Source organism: Gorilla gorilla, chromosome 4 (genome assembly GCF_029281585.2).
Source record: "Gorilla gorilla gorilla isolate KB3781 chromosome 4, NHGRI_mGorGor1-v2.1_pri, whole genome shotgun sequence".
Lineage (NCBI taxonomy): Eukaryota > Metazoa > Chordata > Mammalia > Primates > Hominidae > Gorilla > Gorilla gorilla.
In genome coordinates, this window is record NC_073228.2 from 16340940 (window position 1) to 16360863 (window position 19924).

The 19924-nt window shown below is 61.4% G+C and overlaps 2 protein-coding genes across 26 annotated transcripts in view; one reads left to right on the forward strand and one right to left on the reverse strand.

The window, feature by feature from the left end:
* The window catches only part of RECQL5 (RecQ like helicase 5), a 40519-nt gene extending 34313 nt beyond the window's left edge, over nt 1–6206 (forward strand). For 4 of the 25 annotated variants that reach the window (XM_055388901.2, XM_019027275.3, XM_063706089.1 and 1 more), the window contains 12 exons: nt 1400–1618; nt 1820–1919; nt 2059–2095; nt 2230–2288; nt 2375–2448; nt 2790–2883; nt 3225–3359; nt 3592–4133; nt 4242–4395; nt 4624–4848; nt 5370–5439; nt 5540–6206. In XM_055388901.2, the coding sequence (XP_055244876.2) occupies nt 1400–1618; nt 1820–1919; nt 2059–2095; nt 2230–2288; nt 2375–2448; nt 2790–2883; nt 3225–3359; nt 3592–4133; nt 4242–4395; nt 4624–4848; nt 5370–5439; nt 5540–5685 (1855 nt within the window). In that variant the 3' untranslated portion in view covers nt 5686–6206. Of the gene's footprint in view, nt 1–1399; nt 1619–1819; nt 1920–2058; nt 2096–2181; nt 2289–2374; nt 2449–2789; nt 2884–3224; nt 3360–3591; nt 4134–4241; nt 4407–4623; nt 4849–5369; nt 5440–5539 lie in introns of those variants that run through there. The other 21 variants (XM_055388904.2, XM_004041010.4, XM_055388900.2 and 18 more) reach the window with 9 other exon arrangements.
* A 4-nt stretch (nt 6207–6210) lies between these two features.
* Nucleotides 6211–19924, reverse strand: part of MYO15B (myosin XVB) — a 39004-nt gene continuing 25290 nt past the window's right edge. Inside the window, 37 exon segments of the mRNA XM_031011527.3 lie at nt 6211–6653; nt 6832–6972; nt 7083–7216; nt 7400–7533; nt 7822–7937; nt 8145–8290; nt 8422–8518; nt 8613–8690; nt 8791–8885; nt 8996–9111; nt 9208–9281; nt 10999–11075; nt 11509–11578; nt 11670–11733; nt 11902–12047; nt 12440–12609; nt 12719–12830; nt 13056–13197; nt 13277–13395; nt 13600–13718; nt 13858–13933; nt 14888–14947; nt 15151–15263; nt 15829–16048; nt 16172–16259; nt 16348–16612; nt 16690–16842; nt 17007–17085; nt 17270–17461; nt 17554–17651; nt 17816–17914; nt 18112–18193; nt 18305–18381; nt 18471–18571; nt 18795–18956; nt 19379–19451; nt 19684–19862. Of these exon segments, the coding sequence (XP_030867387.3) occupies nt 6576–6653; nt 6832–6972; nt 7083–7216; nt 7400–7533; nt 7822–7937; nt 8145–8290; nt 8422–8518; nt 8613–8690; nt 8791–8885; nt 8996–9111; nt 9208–9281; nt 10999–11075; nt 11509–11578; nt 11670–11733; nt 11902–12047; nt 12440–12609; nt 12719–12830; nt 13056–13197; nt 13277–13395; nt 13600–13718; nt 13858–13933; nt 14888–14947; nt 15151–15263; nt 15829–16048; nt 16172–16259; nt 16348–16612; nt 16690–16842; nt 17007–17085; nt 17270–17461; nt 17554–17651; nt 17816–17914; nt 18112–18193; nt 18305–18381; nt 18471–18571; nt 18795–18956; nt 19379–19451; nt 19684–19862 (4345 nt within the window). The 3' untranslated portion in view covers nt 6211–6575.

Genomic DNA, 19924 nt, shown 5'->3' on the forward strand with positions numbered 1-19924 from the left:
AGGTCAGGCTTCAGAGCTGCGTTCACTCAGCTAAAAGAAAGTCAGCCAGGCCCTGCTTCCTTAGGGGGGTGTTGCAATCAGCCTTGGATCCTTGAGCCTGCGCCTTGGGGTCGCAGCCCCTCAAAGGGCTTCTTGCAGCCGCAGCAGTGCTCACACTGGGAGGAGTTCTAGTTAGAGCAGTTAACACCAGCTATTCTTGTCCCTGGGATGTGGCACCCCAGACAGCCCTGCCTGTGTTCCAGCATCTCCTCTTGGGCTTCCCTACCCTGTGCCACGTTCCTGGTGGCAGGAATGGCTGTTTATAAGGAGCCTGAGAGAGCTATGGCCCCTCTTGCGGCCTCTGCAGCTGCCCCAGGGGTCGACAGCCACCCCCATGCAGAGGGAACAGAGATGCGACAGAGCCTCGTGGGCCAGTCAGAGGCTGCTCCCTGCTCCCAGCATGGGCAGAGGCCGCTCACCCCAGGAGGGCTGCAGCAGGGTTGAGACAGAGGAAGACGAGAGGAGGACTCCAGGCGAGGCTGCGTCTCCCTGGCTAAAGGCCCCACCTGTGACACCCTCATGGGTTGATGATGGGACATATTACTACACAGCCATGCCTGCCTTAGCAATGCAAATACGTTTTGAGAAATTTAACTTGTCATTGTGTGGTCACAGAGTATACTTAGGGAAATCAAACAGCAGTTCCAGGGAAGAGAAGGAAAAAAATATCAAGCGGCACAGCCTCCTACACACCTAGGCCATGCGCTACAGCTTGTTGCTCCTAGACCACAAACCTGTACATCACGTTACTGTCCTGAGTACTGTATGCAGTTGTAATACAGTGGTATTCACATATCTAAGCACACATAAGCATAGAAAAAGTACAGTAGAAATACAGTGTTAGAATCGTAGGGGACCACCGTTGGCTGTGCAGTCATTCCATGGGGCATGACTGTACTGTAATGCACTTCAGACATCACCTCAGCCATCTTCGCTCAGTCCATGAGGCCTGTGCCTTTCTGCACCATCTTACTGATGGGAATGCATGGGCTTTAGGAGGTGAAGTGTGTCACCCAAAAGACAGCCTTCATGGCAGAGCCGGCATCTACATCCCATTGCCAGAGGACAGAGGGGAGGAGCAGAGGAGTAACTGGACAGAGTGGGGTTCACATCCTGCTTCCCGGGAGACCCCCATGTGTTACATGACCTTGGGAAAGTTTGTTCACCTCATCGTCCTCATCTGTGTAGTGGGGAGAGCCAAACGATGCCTGGTGTGGCTTGGATGAGATGAGGGGTGTGGGGCTCCCGGCATGGTGCCAGACACGGCAGTGCTCGCTCAGCTAGCGATTCGGGCTCAGGTGAACAGACGCTGGCCGACTGGGCTCTCCGCCCCTCACCTCTGCGGTGCTGCCTGCTCCAGGTGCCGCCATGCTGCCATTGCCAAGTACTTCGGGGATGTGCTGCCTGCCTGCGCCAAAGGCTGCGACCACTGCCAGAACCCCACGGCCGTGCGGAGGCAGCTGGAGGCCTTGGAGCGCAGCAGCAGCTGGAGCAAGACCTGCATCGGGCCCTCCCAGGGGAATGGCTTTGACCCCGAGCTGTACGAGGGAGGCCGCAAGGGCTACGGGGGCTTCAGCAGGTAAGGGGCCAAGAAGCCAGGGACTCCAACCCACTGGAATTGTCTGGCATTCCCTTGGCGCCAAGGCCAGACCAGAGGTGGCACGATGCTGCAATCCCCCCTTGAGCTGGTAGGACATCAGGGACATTGCCGTTCTAGCAGCAGCACACGTGGGGAGGGCAGAGCCCAGGCCAGGGCCACTCACGCCTGGCCTGTCCCTAGGTATGACGAAGGTTCTGGAGGCAGCGGGGATGAAAGCAGAGATGAAGCCCACAAGCGGGAGTGGAACCTCTTCTATCAGAAGCAGATGCAGCTGCGCAAGGTGAGGGGAGGCACTCAGTGGCCTGTGTAGGGCCCCTGGTGGCCCCCTGCTCGCACCTCTCAGCCCCTTCTCTGGTGCTGGATGGGACCGTCCTGCGGCAGGGCAGGACGCCTCATGGGCCCTTCATGTTGTCCTCCAGGGCAAAGACCCCAAGATAGAAGAATTTGTACCCCCAGGTCAGTACAGAAATGTTCCTGGAGGCTTGTGGGCTCTTCCCGGGGCATGGAGGGAGGATTCTCATCCGGGGTGTGGGGGACCTCAGAGCGCAGAAGGTGGAGTGAAAGGACCAAGGACCACCACCCCCCCACAGATGAGAACTGTCCCCTGAAAGAGGCTTCTAGCAGGAGGATCCCCAGGCTGACTGTGAAGGTAAGAGACGGGCAGCTCCTCAGCCACCCCCCGGGGCCCTCCCCCAGCCGCGAGGCCATGTGACCAGTCTCACTGTCCTGTGCCAGGCACGGGAGCACTGCCTGCGGCTTCTGGAGGAGGCGCTGAGCAGCAACTGCCAGTCAACACATACCACTGATGAGTGAGTTCCATGATCGCTGGGCTGAGGAGCCCTCCAAGCTCTCGTTCCCTTGGAGACTGCAGGACCCTGTCAACCCTGGCCTGTTTGGGCCACCTCTCCTCAGATTGTACCTCTCCTACTCCAGGGTACTGCCCCTACAACCCCACCAGGGCCAGGCATGGCTACAACTTAAGTGCTACCAGCAGCTGCTGAGGGACAGTAAGCCACAGGGTGCCCAGAGAGTCCTAATCAGAATCCCTGTGCCCAAGGCCTACCCCACCAGGCCTCAAGTCCCGCAGGAGCTCAGCAGGGAGAAGCCCAGGCCCACCTGATACCTTGTGCCTGTTACCTTGCACCCACAGAGCTGACCTCCGGGCCAAGGCCGTGGAGCTGGAACATGAGACATTCCGGAACGCCAAGGTGGCCAACCTCTACAAGGCCAGCGTGCTGAAGAAGGTGGGCCTGGTGCAGGCGGACCAAGGGTCGTTGCAGGGGCCCCTCCATACTCTGAGGCAGAAGCTGTCTGCCAGCTCTCTGGGCACAGGCAGCCCAGAACTCACCCTCCCCAGCCCACCCCAGACACAGTTTATGGGGGTAGAGCTCCATTCTCCACTGGCTGGACATGTTTCTAGCCAGCCCTGTGAGGATGGGAGGCCTAAAACTTGCCCAGTGGTCAGTTGCCTGTGGCCACTGGCCACAGAAACCCACTTCTAGTGCCTACTAGAAAAGGAGGGCTAGGTGGGGCATGTCAGGAGGAGCTGGCGGGTGCCACAGCCTCCCTGCCTATCCCTGCCCAGGTGGCCGATATCCACAGAGCTTCCAAGGATGGGCAGCCCTATGACATGGGAGGCAGTGCCAAGAGCTGCAATGCCCAAGCTGAGCCCCCGGAGCCCAATGAGTATGACATTCCACCAGCCTCCCATGTGTACTCGGTGAGCTGTGGCCCAGTGGCCTCCAGACCTGTGACCAGGAAAGGCTCCACTTCCCCTCTGCCCTCAGGGGTGCACCTCTTGCCAAGGCCTGGCTCCCCACCAGGGTCCTGCCTGCCTCTTCCCTCCCACACTCCTGAGAGCCCCGTCCCAATGTGAGTGACTGCTCCAGCCAGCGGTGCCCTCGAGGGTGCCTAGTGGGCTGAACCTCCTCTCCTCCTGCTCACATTTACAGCTCAAACCCAAGCGGGTGGGAGCTGGTTTCCCCAAAGGCTCCTGCCCATTCCAGAAGGCCACGGAACTGATGGAGACAACTCGGATCAGGGAGCAAGCCCCCCAGCCCGAGCGGGGAGGCGAGCACGAGCCCCCGAGCCGGCCCTGTGGCCTCCTGGATGAGGACGGGAGTGAGCCCCTCCCTGGGCCCAGAGGGGAGGTCCCTGGAGGCAGCGCTCACTATGGGGGGCCCTCCCCTGAGAAGAAGGCAAAAAGTTCCTCTGGGGGCAGCTCCCTTGCCAAGGGCCGGGCTAGCAAGAAACAGCAGCTCCTAGCCACAGCGGCGCACAAGGATTCTCAGAGCATCGCCCGCTTCTTCTGCCGAAGGGTGGAAAGCCCAGCTCTGCTGGCATCAGCCCCAGAGGCAGAAGGTGCCTGCCCCTCCTGTGAGGGGGTTCAGGGACCCCCGATGGCCCCAGAGAAGTACACAGGGGAGGAAGATGGAGCCGGGGGACATTCGCCTGCCCCTCCCCAGACTGAGGAGTGCCTCAGGGAGAGGCCAAGGTAAGGGTACAGGTAGTCATAGAATCTTCTGGAACCCACACGGCAGCATCCCTTTTGCTCACTGGGCGTCTGAAGCTCAGAGCTCACCCCTGAGATGGGCTCTCCTAGGCCTCCTGGGATGAGGGAGCCACCAGGACCCAGTGCTGTGATGCCTGCTCTTCCCTCCACCAGCACCTGCCCGCCCAGAGACCAGGGCACCCCTGAAGTCCAGCCCACCCCTGCAAAGGACACATGGAAGGGCAAGCGGCCTCGATCCCAGCAGGTGCCGGCAGGGTGAGGCTGTTGGGGAGGAGAGAAGGGCTGTGGGCAAGGCCAGGAGCTGTTGTGCCCTGCTCAAGGGGTCAGGGAAAATCAGCTTGCTTTCCACACCTGGCAGCAGATGGGCTGGGCTGGAGGGAGGCAGCTGGTGTGGGGACCCAGTCTTCTGGAGGAGGGGAGCAGGCCAGTGGAAGGGAGCTCAGGAGTGACCCTCTGCTGTGGCCCTTCTCAGGAGAACCCAGAGAGCCAGCCTCAGAAGAGGCCACGCCCCTCAGCCAAGCCCTCCGTCGTAGCTGAGGTCAAGGGCAGCGTCTCAGCCAGCGAACAGGGCACCTTGAATCCCACGGCTCAAGACCCCTTCCAGCTCTTAGCTCCTGGCATCTCCTTGAAGGAGGCTGCAAATGTTGTGGTCAAGTGCCTGACCCCTTTCTACAAGGAGGGCAAGTTTGCTTCCAAGGTAGGGGGAGTGGGTGGGCTCTGCCTTCTCCCAGGCCTGGGGTATGTGGGTGTAGTGGGGGCGGGAGGCAGGGAGTTTGAGCCCCAGAACACAGTGGGCCTAGGGCCAGCCCCACGCCCGTCCTCCCTGGCGCCTGCCTTGCCGTTGGGTCATGGCCGTGGGTTGCTCTGGGGGTCAGGGCAGGGTCCTGCTCTCTTTTTTTTTTTTTGATCTCTGTCGCCCAGGCTGGAGTGCAGTGGCGCGATTTCAGCTCACTGCAACCTCCGCCTCCCGGGTTCACGCCATTCTCCTGCCTCAGCCTCCCGAGTAGTTGGGACTACAGGCGCCCGCCACCACGCCCGGCTAATTTTTGGTATTTTTAGTAGTCAGGGTTTCACCGTGTTAGCCAGGATGGTCTCGATCTCCTGACCTCGTGATCCACCCACCTTGGCCTCCCAAAGTGCTGGGATTACAGGCGTGAGCCACCGCACCCGGCCACCAAGGGTCCTGCTCTCTGCTTCTCTTCTCCCTCTCCCTTCCAGGAGTTGTTTAAAGGCTTCGCCCGCCACCTCTCACACTTGCTGACTCAGAAGACCTCTCCTGGAAGGAGCGGTGAGCGCTGGCATTGCCAGGGCCAGGAGGCACTTGGGAGGGTGGTCTACAGGGAGGAGGCTAACGCTCACCTCCTCATGCCCCCACCCTGAATCTGTAGTGAAAGAAGAGGCCCAGAACCTCATCAGGGACTTCTTCCATGGCCGGGCCCGGTGCGAGAGTGAAGCTGACTGGCATGGCCTGTGTGGCCCCCAGAGAGGACCAACTGCTGGCTGGGCAGGGCCCACATCCTCCCCCAGATTCTAGCATGGGTCATCCTGGGCCTCGCCTGCTGATGCCAGGGCCATCGTCTTTTCTCAGTCCTTCTCCTTTCCAACCATACTTGGCTTTGGGGATGACCCCAGACACCCCCTGAATCCAGGTCAGAGGTCAGCCCACCTTTCTTTCTGCTTGCAAAGCCTATAGACCCTTCTCAGAGCGGCCCTCATGGCTGGGTTTTCTGGGACACATGTCAAGGACAGAAGGTGGAGGGTGGTGGAGCTGCTGCTGGAAGAAGGGGAAGGAAGAGTGGCTCCTCCTCAAGTTCTAAGTCAGGACAAGACCCACCTGTCCAAGGTATTGGAACCTACTCGGGAACCTCAGATCCTCCACCCACTCCCCCATCCATTACGATGCCAGCTTCCAGCCTTGCCCAGGTCAGAGCTGTGGCAGAGGAGAGGCAGCCAGGCCCTGTTCCTGCTCAGCTCCTGCTCAGGAAAGCCAGGCCTGACAGATGTTTGGGAGAGGAATAAAGTTGTGTTGTTGTGGCGCATGCACGCGTGCACACAGCCCTTTTCTCCAGGGAGTTTTATTTCCTCAGCAGCTGTTTCTCCCATGCCTGGGCTTGTGCTAATGTGGGGCCTGGGCGGAGCCTGGGGTTGGGTGGGCATCTCCCTCAGACTGGGCAACCTCAGGTGCCCCAGCCGAGTTCCTGCAGCTCCCTTTGGCCCCAGGCCGTCCTGGAGAGGGTATGGCTGTTTTCTTTGCCTGCTGGTGACGTGATAGCAGCCCCTGCCTCATGGCCTGCATGTGGGCCGGCTGGGCTGTGCTGAGGCAGGTTCTAGAACAGTGATCTGATAGCATCCAAGGCAGACCATCTGGGTGAGACTTGGGCCGGGGGAGGCCTCATCCTCCTCTCTCCCCGGCCTGCACTCCTCTCAGTTGATGCTGGGCCACTCAGTGCAAGAGGCACTGCTGTCTATCAGGAAGACAGTGGTGTATAGCAGCTCCTGGGCCTGCCCAGAGAAAGGCCTGTTACAAGAGGGCTCCCCAGCCAGCCCCTCGCCTCTGCCCCGGCCCACAGCACTCTGGAGCAGTGGGCATCGGCCTGGGCCTGGGCTCCCACTGCACGCCATGCTGGGGCAAGGCCCTCACATCCACCTTCGCAAGGTGGCCAGAGGCCTGGACACTCACCTGTGGCAGCTCAAACCAGATGGTCTGGGGGTTGTCAGCTGAGCCATAGTTGACTTCCAGGCCAGGGGGCCCCTTCTCCTCCAGAGGGCTTAGCAGGTGGAGCCGCTGCAGGCTCTTCAGGGCAATGCGGCAGTACAGGCTCTGGGGGCAGCAGAGAGCAGGGCTGGTCTCCTCTCCGGGGAGGGGTCATTGTGGGTGATGGAACAGCCCGAGGGTCCCTAGGCCAGTGCTGAGGCAAGAGCTGTGCCCACCTGGGAGCTGGGGTCCATGAGGATGAGATGCTGGCGGCTGAGCCCCAGGAGAGTGGGTCCGGACAGGGCCTGCATGCTCACTCGCAGCACCCCATAGACAGTGTAGCCGAAGAGGGGCAGCTGGCTCATGGCCTCTGCGGGTGGAGAGGGTGCAGGCAGGAAATCTGACTGCTGCGGCCCTGGAACCTGCTCTGCTTGGTCCCCCAGGTCAGCTGAGAGGGACAGGGCAGGCGCAGACCCCTCCTCACCCCTCTACCTGCATTCCTTCCCTCTTGGCCTCCAGCCCCCACCCAGCGGTCCCCTAGTCCCAGACCCACCAATGAAGCTGATCTGTGCTTCCTGGGGGCTGTGTCCTTCCAGCCGTCTCAGCTCCTGACCCATCAGGTTCTTGATGGAGGCCGTGTTCACCTGCTGTTGCAGCTGCTTTGGCACATAAGCTAGCAGGTCCTGCCTAGGATGTGTGACCAGGGTCAGTTTGGCCCCTGACCACCTGGTACAGGGCTGGGCATACAGCATGTGCCAAATAACCAGTGCCTATTGTGGGCAAGACTAGACATCCATACACATGAATGAGGTGAGGGTCCTGCACCAGAGGAGCTCGGGGTGGGGTGGAGAGGACAGATGTCCACAGGCCCCGCTGCTCCTGGCCAGTCCAGTTAGGGCCAGGAAGGGTACCAGTCAAATGGCCTTGACCTTAGAGAAGGGGAGGGGCTTAGGGGTGGGAGGTGCCTCCACTCACTCTGAGGGGGTATTCCTGTTGGCCTTGCTGAGGTGCTGCAGGGCGGCCAGCCTGGCGAGCTGCGCGTCTGCCTTGGCGCTGACTGGCAGCTTCCCCTGAAGGTAGTCCCACAGCACCTGTGCGGGGAGCACGGTGAGGAGGGCAGCGGTGGTCCAAAGCCCCCCATCAGTTGGTGGCTCTAGAGGCTCAAGCCTACTTTTGCCACTGTCACCCCCCCAGCCACCACAGACCCACACCCTTGTGGGGAGAGGGGCTTGGAGGTCGCCCAGGCAGGAAGCCGCGCCCTCACACTGCAGCAGCAGCTCGGAGGCAGGCAGGCTGACCTGGCTGTAGTGGGTGCTGATGTAGGTGGAGTTATCGAAGTGCAGTGGGGTCTCCCAGTGGAGCCGTTGGCTGTGCAGGCTCACGTCCTGGTCCACTACCACACTGTTGAGGTATTCGGCGGGCTGCAGGGGCCGCACCAGCTGGCCTGCATGGGGAGCCTAGGTCCACTGCTGCTCAGACCACACACACCCCGCCCTGCCACCCCAGCAGAAACCAAACCACCTCACCCCTGGGCAGGGGAGTGGCCCCACCGTGAGGCTCCGTCCCCAAGCTTACTCTTCTCTTTGACGAGGAAGAGGGCGAATTCCTGCACTTCCTGAGGCTCCGTGATACCCATTTGCCGGCACAGCTCCTCCTGCACTTCTGCTGCTACCTGGGCATGTGGACAGGCTGTGAGGAGGGGAGGGAGGCTGGGGGAGCCAGAACTGATGCCCGAGGCCTCCTCCCTTGGTGGCCCCCAGGCTCACTGTGAAAGTCTGGATATTCGTCCTATAATCCACACCCCCCGGCAGGTGAATAAGAAGCAGGCGAATGGCTTGTCCTTTCTGCCAAGGCAGGTTGCAGGGTCAGTCGGCCAGTGGTCTCCTGTAGGAGACACTCCCCACCCCAGGGTGTCCCACAATGCCCATCCGCCACCCCCAGTACCAGGAAAGCCTTCATTTCACCCGGTGGGGGCATCCGCCGGCGCCCCCCATATTTGACTGTGCGCTGGAGGTGCTCCTGGCTGCTCCGGGCCAGCTCTGCAGAGAAGCCAGGCTGGGGTTATGAGGTGGCCAGGCCTCCCCAAGCCCACCAAGTTCCCAGTCCTAGAAACCCCTGCCTCTCCTCCATCTCCCCCTCCCACGGGCACCTTGGCTGGGGCCTGAATCCTGCAGGAACTTGGTCAGGTAGGGCATCAGCCCGGTCGACGGGGGGAAGAAGCCTGTGAGAAGGCTGAGGAAGCTCCAGCCTCGAGTGCAGTGTTCCCTGCAGGGCAGAGCGCTCGGGCTTCAGGCTGACCAGGCCACAGTGCCCAGCTGCCCCCAGAAGCCACCCCACCCCACCCCACCGGTCCCCACTCACGGCCGGGGGTGTCCCGTGACCTGCTTGATAACCTGGCAGTAAATCTCATCCCTCAGCTTCTCCTGCTGGCACAGCTGTGGGGACAGGAAGGGCAGGTGGGGTGAGGGATGGCAGCGGTGAGCCTGGGGTCTGAAGCCCTGGAGAAACCCTGCTAGGCCATGGGCTGGGGCTGGCTCAAGATGTCTCTCTCAGCTTAAGACATCACTGCACTGGCTACTCAGTTACTTTCTTCACTGCTCCCGTCTCCCTCTGTCACACAGGCTGGAATGCAATGGCATGATCTCAGCTCACTGCAATCTGTTTCCCAGGTTCAAGCAATTCTCCTGCCTCAGCCTCCCAAGTATTAATAGGCGCGTGCCACCACGCCCAGCTAATTTTTGTATTTTTAGCAGAGATGGGGTTTTACTACGTTGGCCAGGTTTAATCTCGAACTCCTGACCTCAGGTGATCCACCTGCCTTGGCCTCCCAAAGTGCTGGGATTACAGATGTGGGCCTCCGTGCCCGGCCTTTTCATTTATTTATTTTATTTTTTTGAGACAGTCTTGCCCTGTCGCCCAGGCTGGAGTGCAGTGGTGCCATCTTGGCTCACTGCAACCTCCACCCTCCTGGGTTCAAGCGATTCTCCTTCCTCAGCCTTCTGAGTACTACAGGTGAGTACTACTTCTGAGTACACCATGCCCAGCTAATTTTTGTGTTTTTAGTAGAGATGGGGTTTCACCATGTTGGCCGGGCTGGTCTGCAACTCCTACCCTCAGGTGATCCACCTGCCTCGGCCTCCCAAAGTGCTGGGATTACAGGCGTGAGCCACGGCACCTGGCCCCTGCTTATCTGATCTCTTAGTCATCTCTGCTGGCTCAACCTTAACTCCTTGACCTCTGAGCGGTGCTGTGCCCTTGAACCTCTCTCTCTGTCTGCCCTTCTCCCCGTGTCCTCAGCTGGTCCCATTTGATGACTCCTGGTGCCTGCCTCCAGCCTTCTCCCTTGAACCCCAGACTCCTCCACTGGGAAGTCTGGGATTTCAGACCTCACGTGTCCAAAACAGATATCCTCCACCAGCCAAGACCTGCTCCTTGAAGACAGTAGTTATCCTCCTTCCCGTAGCCCACATGCAATTGGTCAGCACACTCTGCTGGCTCAATCTTCTGCTTCTCCCTTGCTGCCAGCACCATCCCTCAGCTGGGACCACTGCGATAACTTCCTTTTGCTTTTAAACTTAGACACCCAGAATCTCAAACAACAGCCGAGTGACCCTGTGAAATGTAAGCCGAGTCTCTCTCCAGAATCCTCTGGTGGTTTCCCATCTCTCCAAAAATCAGAGGCCAATGATGGCTACAAGGCCTGTGGTGGCCTGGACCCACCATCCGCTCCCCATCCTCATCCTCCGTTCTCCCTGCAGCTCACTAGGCTCAGCCACACTGGTCCCGGTGCGTGATGGTGCCGAGGCTTCCCCCCACATCTGAACTGTTGCCTGCCCTTCTCTGTCACCCCGTGCTCACTCCTTCCCTCCCTGTAGGAAGGCTTCTGCCACAAAACCTTCTCCACTGCAGCAGCCCCTTCCCTGCATTCTTACTCTCCAGTGACCTCTCACTCCCAGACACATAAGTTATCTCATTGTAAGCAATGCAGAAACTTAGCCTGTTGGCTTCACAGCCACACTCCCCTGCACGCAATGGGTGCTCAGTAAATACTTTGGAATGATTTGAAGGACAGTGACCAAGAGAAGGGGATCTCCTTCAGGCCCAGACAGGAGGACAGGCACAGGCACTGGGGGTCACACAGCCCAGGCTTACCTTCAGCAGTTCATAGAGCAGATCCATCTCATCCTTGCCCCGGGGCTTGGACTGGTCACCCATAAACTGCATCAGGGCTGCAGGCAGGATAAGAAACAGGGCACACAGCTGGGGCTGTGCTGGGGCTGGCCCCGGCTAATGCTGTTGCTGTGCAGGGCTTTCACCTGCCATCTGATGCCTCACTCTCAAAATGCATAGATGCCAGCCAGGGCAGCTGGTTGCAGCTCGACTCATGGGGAAACTGAGGCTCCTGGGTATCCAAGGCCCCACACAGCACATAGCATCCTCTGGACCCATGGACTGCCTTCCAACCCCAGACTCCACACAACCCACAACCCTTGAGTGGGAGTAGAAGCAGGTGAGGGTCCTGGGGTCCAGGAACCACCAGTGAGCTTCCCGGAGTTGGCAGACTGGGACAGAGCCAGGCAGAGCTCAAGGAGATAAGGGGACCAGACACCCAGGTTCATGGCACTGCAGACATGGGGACCCAGGATGCCTGTGGCCACTCACCCAGGAAGCTGGCCACAGCCAGCTTGCTCACATCATCACTGAGGCTGAGGAGCGACTCCTGGATGGGAGCCTGTGGCCAAAGAGAGGAGGCCATGGGTCTGGGGGCCGTGGGGGTCAGAGGGCAGATCTACGGGCCAGACCCCTCCCTGCCTCTCTCCCACCTTGGTGTACTGCACCAGGCTGTCCGTGTCCTTCCCTGCAGCACCTCCATCAGTCTGGCCCAGCCTGTGGGGGGCAGAGGGAGACAGCCCAGCTTGTTTGGCCCTCCTGCCCTCATCCCAGCCAGCCAGGCAGGGAGAGTGCTAAGAGCACAGCCCAGTGGCTCTGAGCAGGGTGCTCTCTCTCGGGAAGACTGAGGACAGACAGGCACAGGGGTTGGCCCAGTGCACTCACAAGGCCTGGGACCTCCGGAAGTAACGCAGGGCGAATTCCTGCATGGTGTAGCTGTGGGAGTCGGGCAGAAAGGCATAGGCCACAGAGGACAGGCTGGTGGCCTCCGAGTCGTCACTGTGTGCCTGGCTCCAAGGGTGGGCAGGGCGCTGGGAGCACAAGAAACCTGGTGCCACCTGAGTGTCCAGTGCCCTGTACCAGGGGTCCTGCCCCAGCCCAATCCCTCCCCAGCCAGACACCAAAGGAGCAAGACCAGAAGCCAGGAAAGTGAAGAGCTGTTTATTAAGCGTCTGCTGGGGCAGCCTTGAACTAAGTACCACGTGGGACACGAGCAGCACCCAGCCCAGCCCCTGCCTGCAAGGAGTGCACAGTCTTGCTGGAGAGACAAGGCGAGCCATCAGGAGGGGGCAGAGGGGCAGCCACAGGAGACGGACAGCAGGGTGGTCCCACCGCATGGCAGCCTCGGGAGTGGTCAAACCCCTTTCCTTCCTCAGTCTCAGGCAGGCCTTGCCTCTGCTTGTCCCTCTCCCATCTTCCTCACCTCTGAGGCCCTGTCCCACCGAGCCAGCCCTGGTTCCCCGTTGGACAGCTGACCCTTGTGCCAGCCACTCCTCTGCTCCTTGGAGAAGGAAAAGTCGGGAGCGGCAGCCGGCTGCACTATGTCGGCAGGAAAGAGTCCAGAACGGCCCCCGGCAGAGCCAAACTGCCAGCCTGGAAGGCACCCAGGGATGTGGCTCACCCACTGGACCCTCGGCCCCCGGGCAGCCTCTGCCAAGTGGATGCCCTCCCTGTGTGAGCCCCTGCCGGCCTCTGGCGATACCTGGCTCCAGGGTGGCCACCGGCAGCAGCTTGATGAGGTCCCCACGGTGGAAGCTGAGGAGGCTGCAGTTGTCAGTGATGTAGCTGCGCAGGGCGATGACATAGCCGGAGTCCTGTGGGCAAGCAGGCGAGGGCCTGGAGCAGCAAGTCTGCCTGTGCCTCCCTGTCCTGCCTGCCCACCTGCTCCCCCTGCTGGCCTCCCCCTCCACCTAGCACCCCAGACTTCCAGGGATTTGGCCCAAACTCCCAGCCCCTGCCCCCACAGGGAAGACGGACAGGGAGATGCAGCATCGGTGAGGACTGTCTGCCCGGCCTCTCAACCCGTGCCCCACACTTACCTTCTTAAGCTCATTCAGGAATAGCTCAACCAGCGCCTCGATGGCCCTTGCCCGGGCTGTGTGCAGCACCAGCTGCTCGCTCTTCAGTGACAGCTCCAGGGTGGAGCTGCCCCGGCACTCCACACCCAGCACCTCCGCGAAGCTGCGCAGGGATCGGGCATGAACTGGGGTCACCTTGCCACCTGCCCCCACCTCTAGCCCAGGGTCGTGGGCCAGCGCACCTGTATGAGCAGAGAATCTTCAGCTGGTCGGGGCGGAGGCCGGGGCCTTGGGTCACCTTGAGCAGTCGCAGCCCACGGTGGGACACGGCTAACAGCTGCACGTCGCTGCCACTCTCGCCCTACAGGAAGGTGGTGGGTCTCGGGCAGGCTCCTGGGTCCTGCTACTGCCCAAGATGCCCTGGAGCTGCCCAGGGCCAGTGGCTGGGCTTTGTCCTTCCCCTGGCGTCTGCTCCCCAGCTCTCCTGCTTGTGGTCTGTGCCCATGCACCCCAGGATCCAGGCTGGGGGCCTGGCATCCCTACTCCCTACCCCAGCGCCACTGACCGAGACAGGAAAGAAGCGGGAGAAGTAATTGGCCCAGTTGTCCCGAGCGGCCACCACGATGCGCTTCTTGACGCTGTCTTCGGTGGTGGTGAGAGAATCCAGGTCCACCTCCAAGCCTCCTGTGGGCAGGAAGGACCCAGGCTGCCCTCTGCTCACACAGAGGGGGCTCTAGAGTTTGCTCCCATGCTGCTCCCTCCTTCAGGGCAGGTGCGGCCCCCAGCACTCAAGCTCCCAACTCCATGGTCCCTGGACGCATACCCAGCAGGTCTTTCATTTTCCGCCGCTCATTCTGGGAAATCCGGATACAGGACTCGGAGAAGGTGTCCCGTAGGATCTGGGGGCAGAGCGAGGTGGTCACCACCAGGTCCTGAGACAGAGCCCACCCCCAGAGCAGCCATCCACATGCATGAAGGAAAACCTGAGGAGTCCGATGGAGGGTGCCCTGGCCCCCGTGGCCTGTGTGCTCAGCAGAGGGCCTAGGTGGGGCAGGGAGGGATGGAGGGCTTGGGCCACCTCCATTCACACGTCTCACCTGTCCCCTCCCCTGCAACTGCCAGCCCTCCCTTTTCACTCACTGCCCAGAGACCCCGTGGTAACTGCCCTTGGATCAGCCCAGATACAAGATTGTTCGGGGCAGGGGGCAGGTGCTACTGCAGAATTAGGCGGAACAGAGGCTCACTCCTGGGAGCGTTCAGAGGTGGCAAAGTGACAACCATTTATTAAGTACCTACTGTGTGCTAGAGCCTGTGTTGTGCACTGTACACACTTTGCTTTTAAACTTTATCTATAAAACTAGATGAATAATGGTCTCTACTTGTTGTTGTTGAGACACAGTCTTGCTCTGTCACCCAGGCTGGAGTGCAGTGGCACAATCTCGGCTCACTACAATCTCTGCCTCCCGGGTTCAAGCAATTCTCCTGCCTCAGCCTCCCAAGTAGCTGGGGTTACAGGTGTGTGCCACCATGCCTGATTTTTGTATTTTTAATAGAGATGGAGTTTCATCACGTTGGCCAGACTGGTCTCGAACTCCTGACCTCATGATCCACCTGCCTTGGCCTCCCAAAGTGCTGGGATTACAGGCATGAGCCACCGCACCTGGCCATGGTCCCTACTTCTTAGGGATGTTGTGAAGGTTCAATGAAGGCAGGTCTGGGCACATAGAAGTGCCCCCTAGTGCTGGCTGCCAACATGCCCTACATGGTGTTAACCTGGCCCAGCCATTAGACAAAGGGCACCAGGGATGCTGTCTCTGCAGATGTCTCAGGCTGGCAGGTGGGCCAGCTCTCACCTGCTCACAGAGGAGCCGCAGGTAGTAGGGATGGCTGAAGTTCTCCCGTGGGTAGAACACCTGGAGGAGGGCACAGAAGGGCAAAGATCGGTGGGTCTGGTGCCTCTTCCCAGCAAGCCTCTGCCCTCCCAGGCCTGGAAAATCAGCCTTGAGATGGTGGGCTATGGGGAGGGGATGCTGGGGTCCCAGGCTGGGATGCACAAAGCCTGCCGCCTCCCTGCCAGCCCAAAGAGGCCAGGCCAAGGCCCCACCCTCATGCCCACCTCCTTGCGTAGGAACAATTTCCAGGGCGTGCCGGTGTAGGAGAAGCACACACTGCCAGAGGGCGCAAGTAGCTGGGTGGAGACCCCCTGGTCCTCCACGGGCTGTGTCAAGCCTGGCAGAGAGGAGGGGGTGAGGAGCCTCAGTGAGGGGCTGCAGAGCCCGAGTGATGGGGGCACGGGAGGGAAGACCTTCGTCCCCAAGAGCCTTCCAAGGGCCCGGCTCTCCCAACCTCCAGCTGCCTTACTCCTTCCATGGCACCATCTCCTGCCTCCATTTTGGGCCCTAAACTTTCCCTGGCGTCCCTGAGGCTCGTGGGTCTTCTATGACCATGTCAGCCAGGGCCACTAACTTCCTCACAGAGCTGTCGGGTATGTGTCAGGGACAACACCCCGTGTGTGATGCCGCTGACTTCCTCACAGAGCTGTCAGGTATGTGTCAAGCACAACACCCTGTGTGTGACAGCCTCTCGATGACAGCCCCAAAGATGCCCAGGCCCTGCCCTGGGTGGGAACGCGGAAGCTGGGACTCCCCAGCTACGTATGGCTCCAAAGTCCAGAAGCCCAAACAGCTGGCCTCAGCCACGCAGAAATGCCTTCAGCCCTGGGCACCGAGAGTCTGTGCGAGCCCTGCCTCTGCCCCAGTGAAGCCCACGGCGCAGGAGAAATGTGGTTCCTTACAACGACGTTCTGCTGAAAGGGTCCCTGGGTCCTCGGGCAGAGGCAGTGGTGGTGCTGGTGGAGGTGGGGGTGTCTGGGCAATAGGCAGCTTCTGGCCAAACAGGTCCAGAAGGGGCCCCTGCTTTTCCTTGATGGAGCTAGAGGGCCCAAGCTGTAGCGGGGCCTTGGGTCGAGGAGCCACAGCTGGCGGGGGGCCCTTTCCTGGGCTGGGGGACAGCATCTGGGGGGATACAGAGAAAGTACATGGGCTGAGTCACAGCACAAGGCCAAGTTCGCCCCAGAGAGCCTTGGGTTCCCCAGTGCAGCAGCACACACTCTGGGGGAGACAGGCTGGGGTGCTCACCAACGGGGACGAGTGGGCACCGTTGATACCCAGCTTGGCCAGAGCCTCGTCCTTGGGGTCGATTTTCTTCAGGAAAGTTTTGGGAGGCCTCGTGGGAGAAGCAAGAGGTCACTAAGTTCATAGGGTGATTCCCCGAGGAGCGGGACAGCCCTGGCCACCTCCCCGTGGGGGCCCACCTGGATGGCTGCACGGGCACAGGCACGGGGCCCGGGCGGCTCTGGTACATGCGGATGATGTTGCCAATTTCCCTGCTGGGTTGTGGCCGCTTGGGCTTGGAGTCTGAGCTGCGCACCATGGTCCTCCTGCCTTGGGCTGGCCCTTGGCCACGGCCCTTGGCCGCTGAGGTCTCCTTGGCTGGCTCAGCCTCAGCCTCTTTTGGAGCTTTGGCCCCACCTTGCTTCAATGGCTTCTTCACGATGGGGGGAGGAGCAGGGGACGGCACTGACCAGGAAACAGGAAAGACTGTTAACCGCGTGCAGAGCCACCGGAGCCCCAGGCCCTGCCCAGCTCCCCACAACCTGCTCTTGTTTCCACTTCTTGCTCCTTCTGCTCCTCCTGCTCCTCCTGCTCCTCCTCCTCCTCCTGCTCCTCCTCCTCCTCCTGCGCCTCCCCCTGGGGGATGTGGACCTTGGCTGGGGGCTTCATCGTCCTCACTGTGATCTGTGGCTGCCCTGCAAGTGTCCAGATGGCCTTCAAAGTTACCCATACTGGCCCAGCTGGGCTCCTGGATGGGCCACACCAACTCCGGGGAGCAGAGCACACCCCACCCTCCCTGGCCCAGGCTAGGGGCACTGGCCATGTTTCTGCACAGTCCTGCCACCCCAAGTGTCCTCACCCATCTTCTGGAAATAGTTCCGTTTCTGCTGGAAGCTCTTGGGCCGATAGGGCCTGTCTTCAGCCTCCTCGGAGGTCTCCTGGCAGAAGCAGAAATGAGTGGCAGCTCAGCCAGCCTGGGTGCCACACTCGCCACACCCCTCGGGTCCCCAGTCCCGGGCCAGCAGCCTCTTCCCTGCGTCTGCCTACTCACCCTGCCCACGTCCCCTGCCCCTGCAGTCCCCACCCTCACATCCCTTCCTGAGAACACGGTCACCTCCTCACCCTCAGGCAGCCACCCTCTGATCCCAGGTCACGCTGTGGCTTCTCCGGGGGTGTCGGGGGCTTCCTGGGCTTGGAGGTGACGGCTGAGGGTGAGGCCTGGGACGCAGCCTCGGAGGCCCGAGCCTGCCGCTGCCGCTGCTGCGTCTGCTGCTCCAGGGACAGGGACATGGCCTGGGCTGTCATCTGCTGGGCCTGAAGCAGGAGGAGCAGCCAGTTCAGACCCTCATCCCTGAGCCACAGACCTCTCCTCCACCAGGTGGCCCCAGGGCCCTGCCAGCGCTCACCAGGATTAGTGCCTGCTGCTGGATAAAGTTCTGCTGCTGGACGGCCAGCTGCCCTGCGTCCAGGCTGGGAAGCGGTGGCTGCGGCGGCACCACCATGGCTGTGAGGGCGGCAGGCGGCCAGAGTGGTGGGCACCATGGCCAGCCTTGAAGCTCACTGCCCACTGTGCACTCGGGACTCCTAGCAGGACCCTCCCTCCTCCAGTCCCAGAGCTGGTGGCTGCTCTCCTGAGAAGGGACTCTGGTGCTCCCAGCCCAGACTTACCTGGCATGGCAGGGACTGTGCCCATCGCTGGCATCATGGGCATGGGTGCAGGGACCATGCCTGGCTGGTATCCAGGCATCTGAATCATTCCTGGGTACACTGAGGGAACACGCCCTCCCTGTCAGTCCCTGCCTGGGCCCACATGCCACCTCCCTCCAGCCCCAGGCACAGAGAAGAGCATCGGGCACCGGGGTGCTGGCCAGAGCATCAATCGCCACTGCCAGAGGGGTCCCAGGCCATGCCTGCCATGCTGCCGGGCCCGGAGGCCCTGGGTGAGGAATCAGCCCCTCACTCACCCATGGGGTAGCCCTGCTGCGTGGGCCCAATGGCGCCCCCTCCCTTCATGCGGCTGCTCAGAGCCCAGCTTTGCTCCAGATCCTGAAGGGACAATGGTCACAGGTCAGAGTGAGAGCCCTGAGAAAAATGGAAGGGGCAGCAGAGGCCCCAGGGCGTTGGGGCAGGGGCATTCGGGGGCTGTGCCCGACTCACGCTGAGGCCGGAGGATATCACTGGCTGGAAGATCTGGTCCAGGAAGCCGTCCAGGCTCCCTGACCTCTGGACCTCCCCTGTGGGGCAGGGAGAGGGTTGGAGCCACGGCCCGGGGCGTGGGGCTTCCCATGCTCTGCCAACCTCCATGTGCCCACTCCAGCCTTACCTGTGTGGTCCCTGCTGGGCAGCGTTGGGGCTGGACCTGGAGGGGGTCCTGGGGGCAGTGAGGGGGCCTGAATGCCAGGGGCAAGGGGAATGGCCTCGGCTCTGCAGGAAACGGGATCCAGCTAAGGGGGTGGCCAAGGCTGAGGGTCACCCAGGCTGGGGCAAGAGGTAGAAGCTGCTGAGGGGGGTCGCCCCATGGTTGGGAAGAGGCTGGGTGGGAGGGCTGGGAATGCGGCAGCTCCTATAAACCCCTGAGTGTGGCAGGGTGGCTGTGGGGTTCCCCGGCAGGAGCAGGCCAGGGAGAGGGGTGCTGGGTGGCACCTACGAGCCAAGTGGAGTGATGGGGTAGCTGCAGGGACGAGCTGGGTCCCCCAGGTCCTCAGTCTGGCTGATCAGGTCCAGCACAAAGTCGCAGCCAGCCAAGTCCTGCCATGCGTCCCTGGAGTGCAGTGACACAGACCAGCCCCGGGGAGGCGCCTCCAGGCCTCTGGGTGGGAGGGGACCAGTCAGTGAGGCAGGCGGCCATCCAGAAGGGGCAAGGACCACAGGGTGGGCCAAGGGGGCAGAGGGCTGAGGAAGGGAGGGTGGCCCTGGATCCGCCTGGTCCGGGACCCAGGTTTGCTCAGCAGCGGGGGCTGCTCCCCTCCTCACCTCACGGCCCTCCACTTCCACAAGGGCTACAGCATGGGCATTTCTTTTCTGACCTGCTGAGTTAGAATCTGGGCCGTGGGAGCTCCCAAGCCCCTCATTCCTAATCTGCCCCCGGCTCCCCATCGCCATCTGCAGTCTGGCCCCTGCCCACCCCAGGGCACCTCCCCTCCCGGCACCTGAGACTGGGCTTGGAGAAGGAGGAGGGTATAGGACAAGGGTCACTTTGGCCACACTGTCCCCCATCCCCGGTCCCCATACCTGCTCTGTAGGATCCACCCAGCCAGCTGCTCCCCAGTGGTCCAAGACTCCACCTCGGCCGAGTAGCACTCCTCTGCAGGGGCGTGGGGGGCAGGGGCAAGAGTGAGGGACAGCAGAGTCCACCCTGACAGGAAGGGGCTGCTGTCCCCATGAGGGTTTCAAAAGCAGGACAGAGGGGAGGGAGATCAGGGTCACTGAGGACAGGGCAGCAGGAAGACTGGGGCAGGAAGGGGTTCCAGGGAGGGCAAAGGGGTAGGCTGGCCCTACTTCAGGCCTGGGAGGCCTCAGCCAGAGGCAGCCCTCACCGCTGAAGGTGAACACATCCAGCGCCATGCGGCCCCGCCGCCATCCGGCCAGCCACTCCAGCTGGGTCGGGGGGTGGGCCCGAGTGGCCCCCGAGGCCAGCTGCGACTGCTCCAAGGCCCCCAGCAGCTTGTGCTGGCACAGCGCTGCCATGCCCCTGGGGGCCTGGTCAGACACGAACCTGCAGGGCGGGCACAGGCTGCAGTGGAGGCAGGGTGATCCAGCAACTCCACCTGCCAGGTC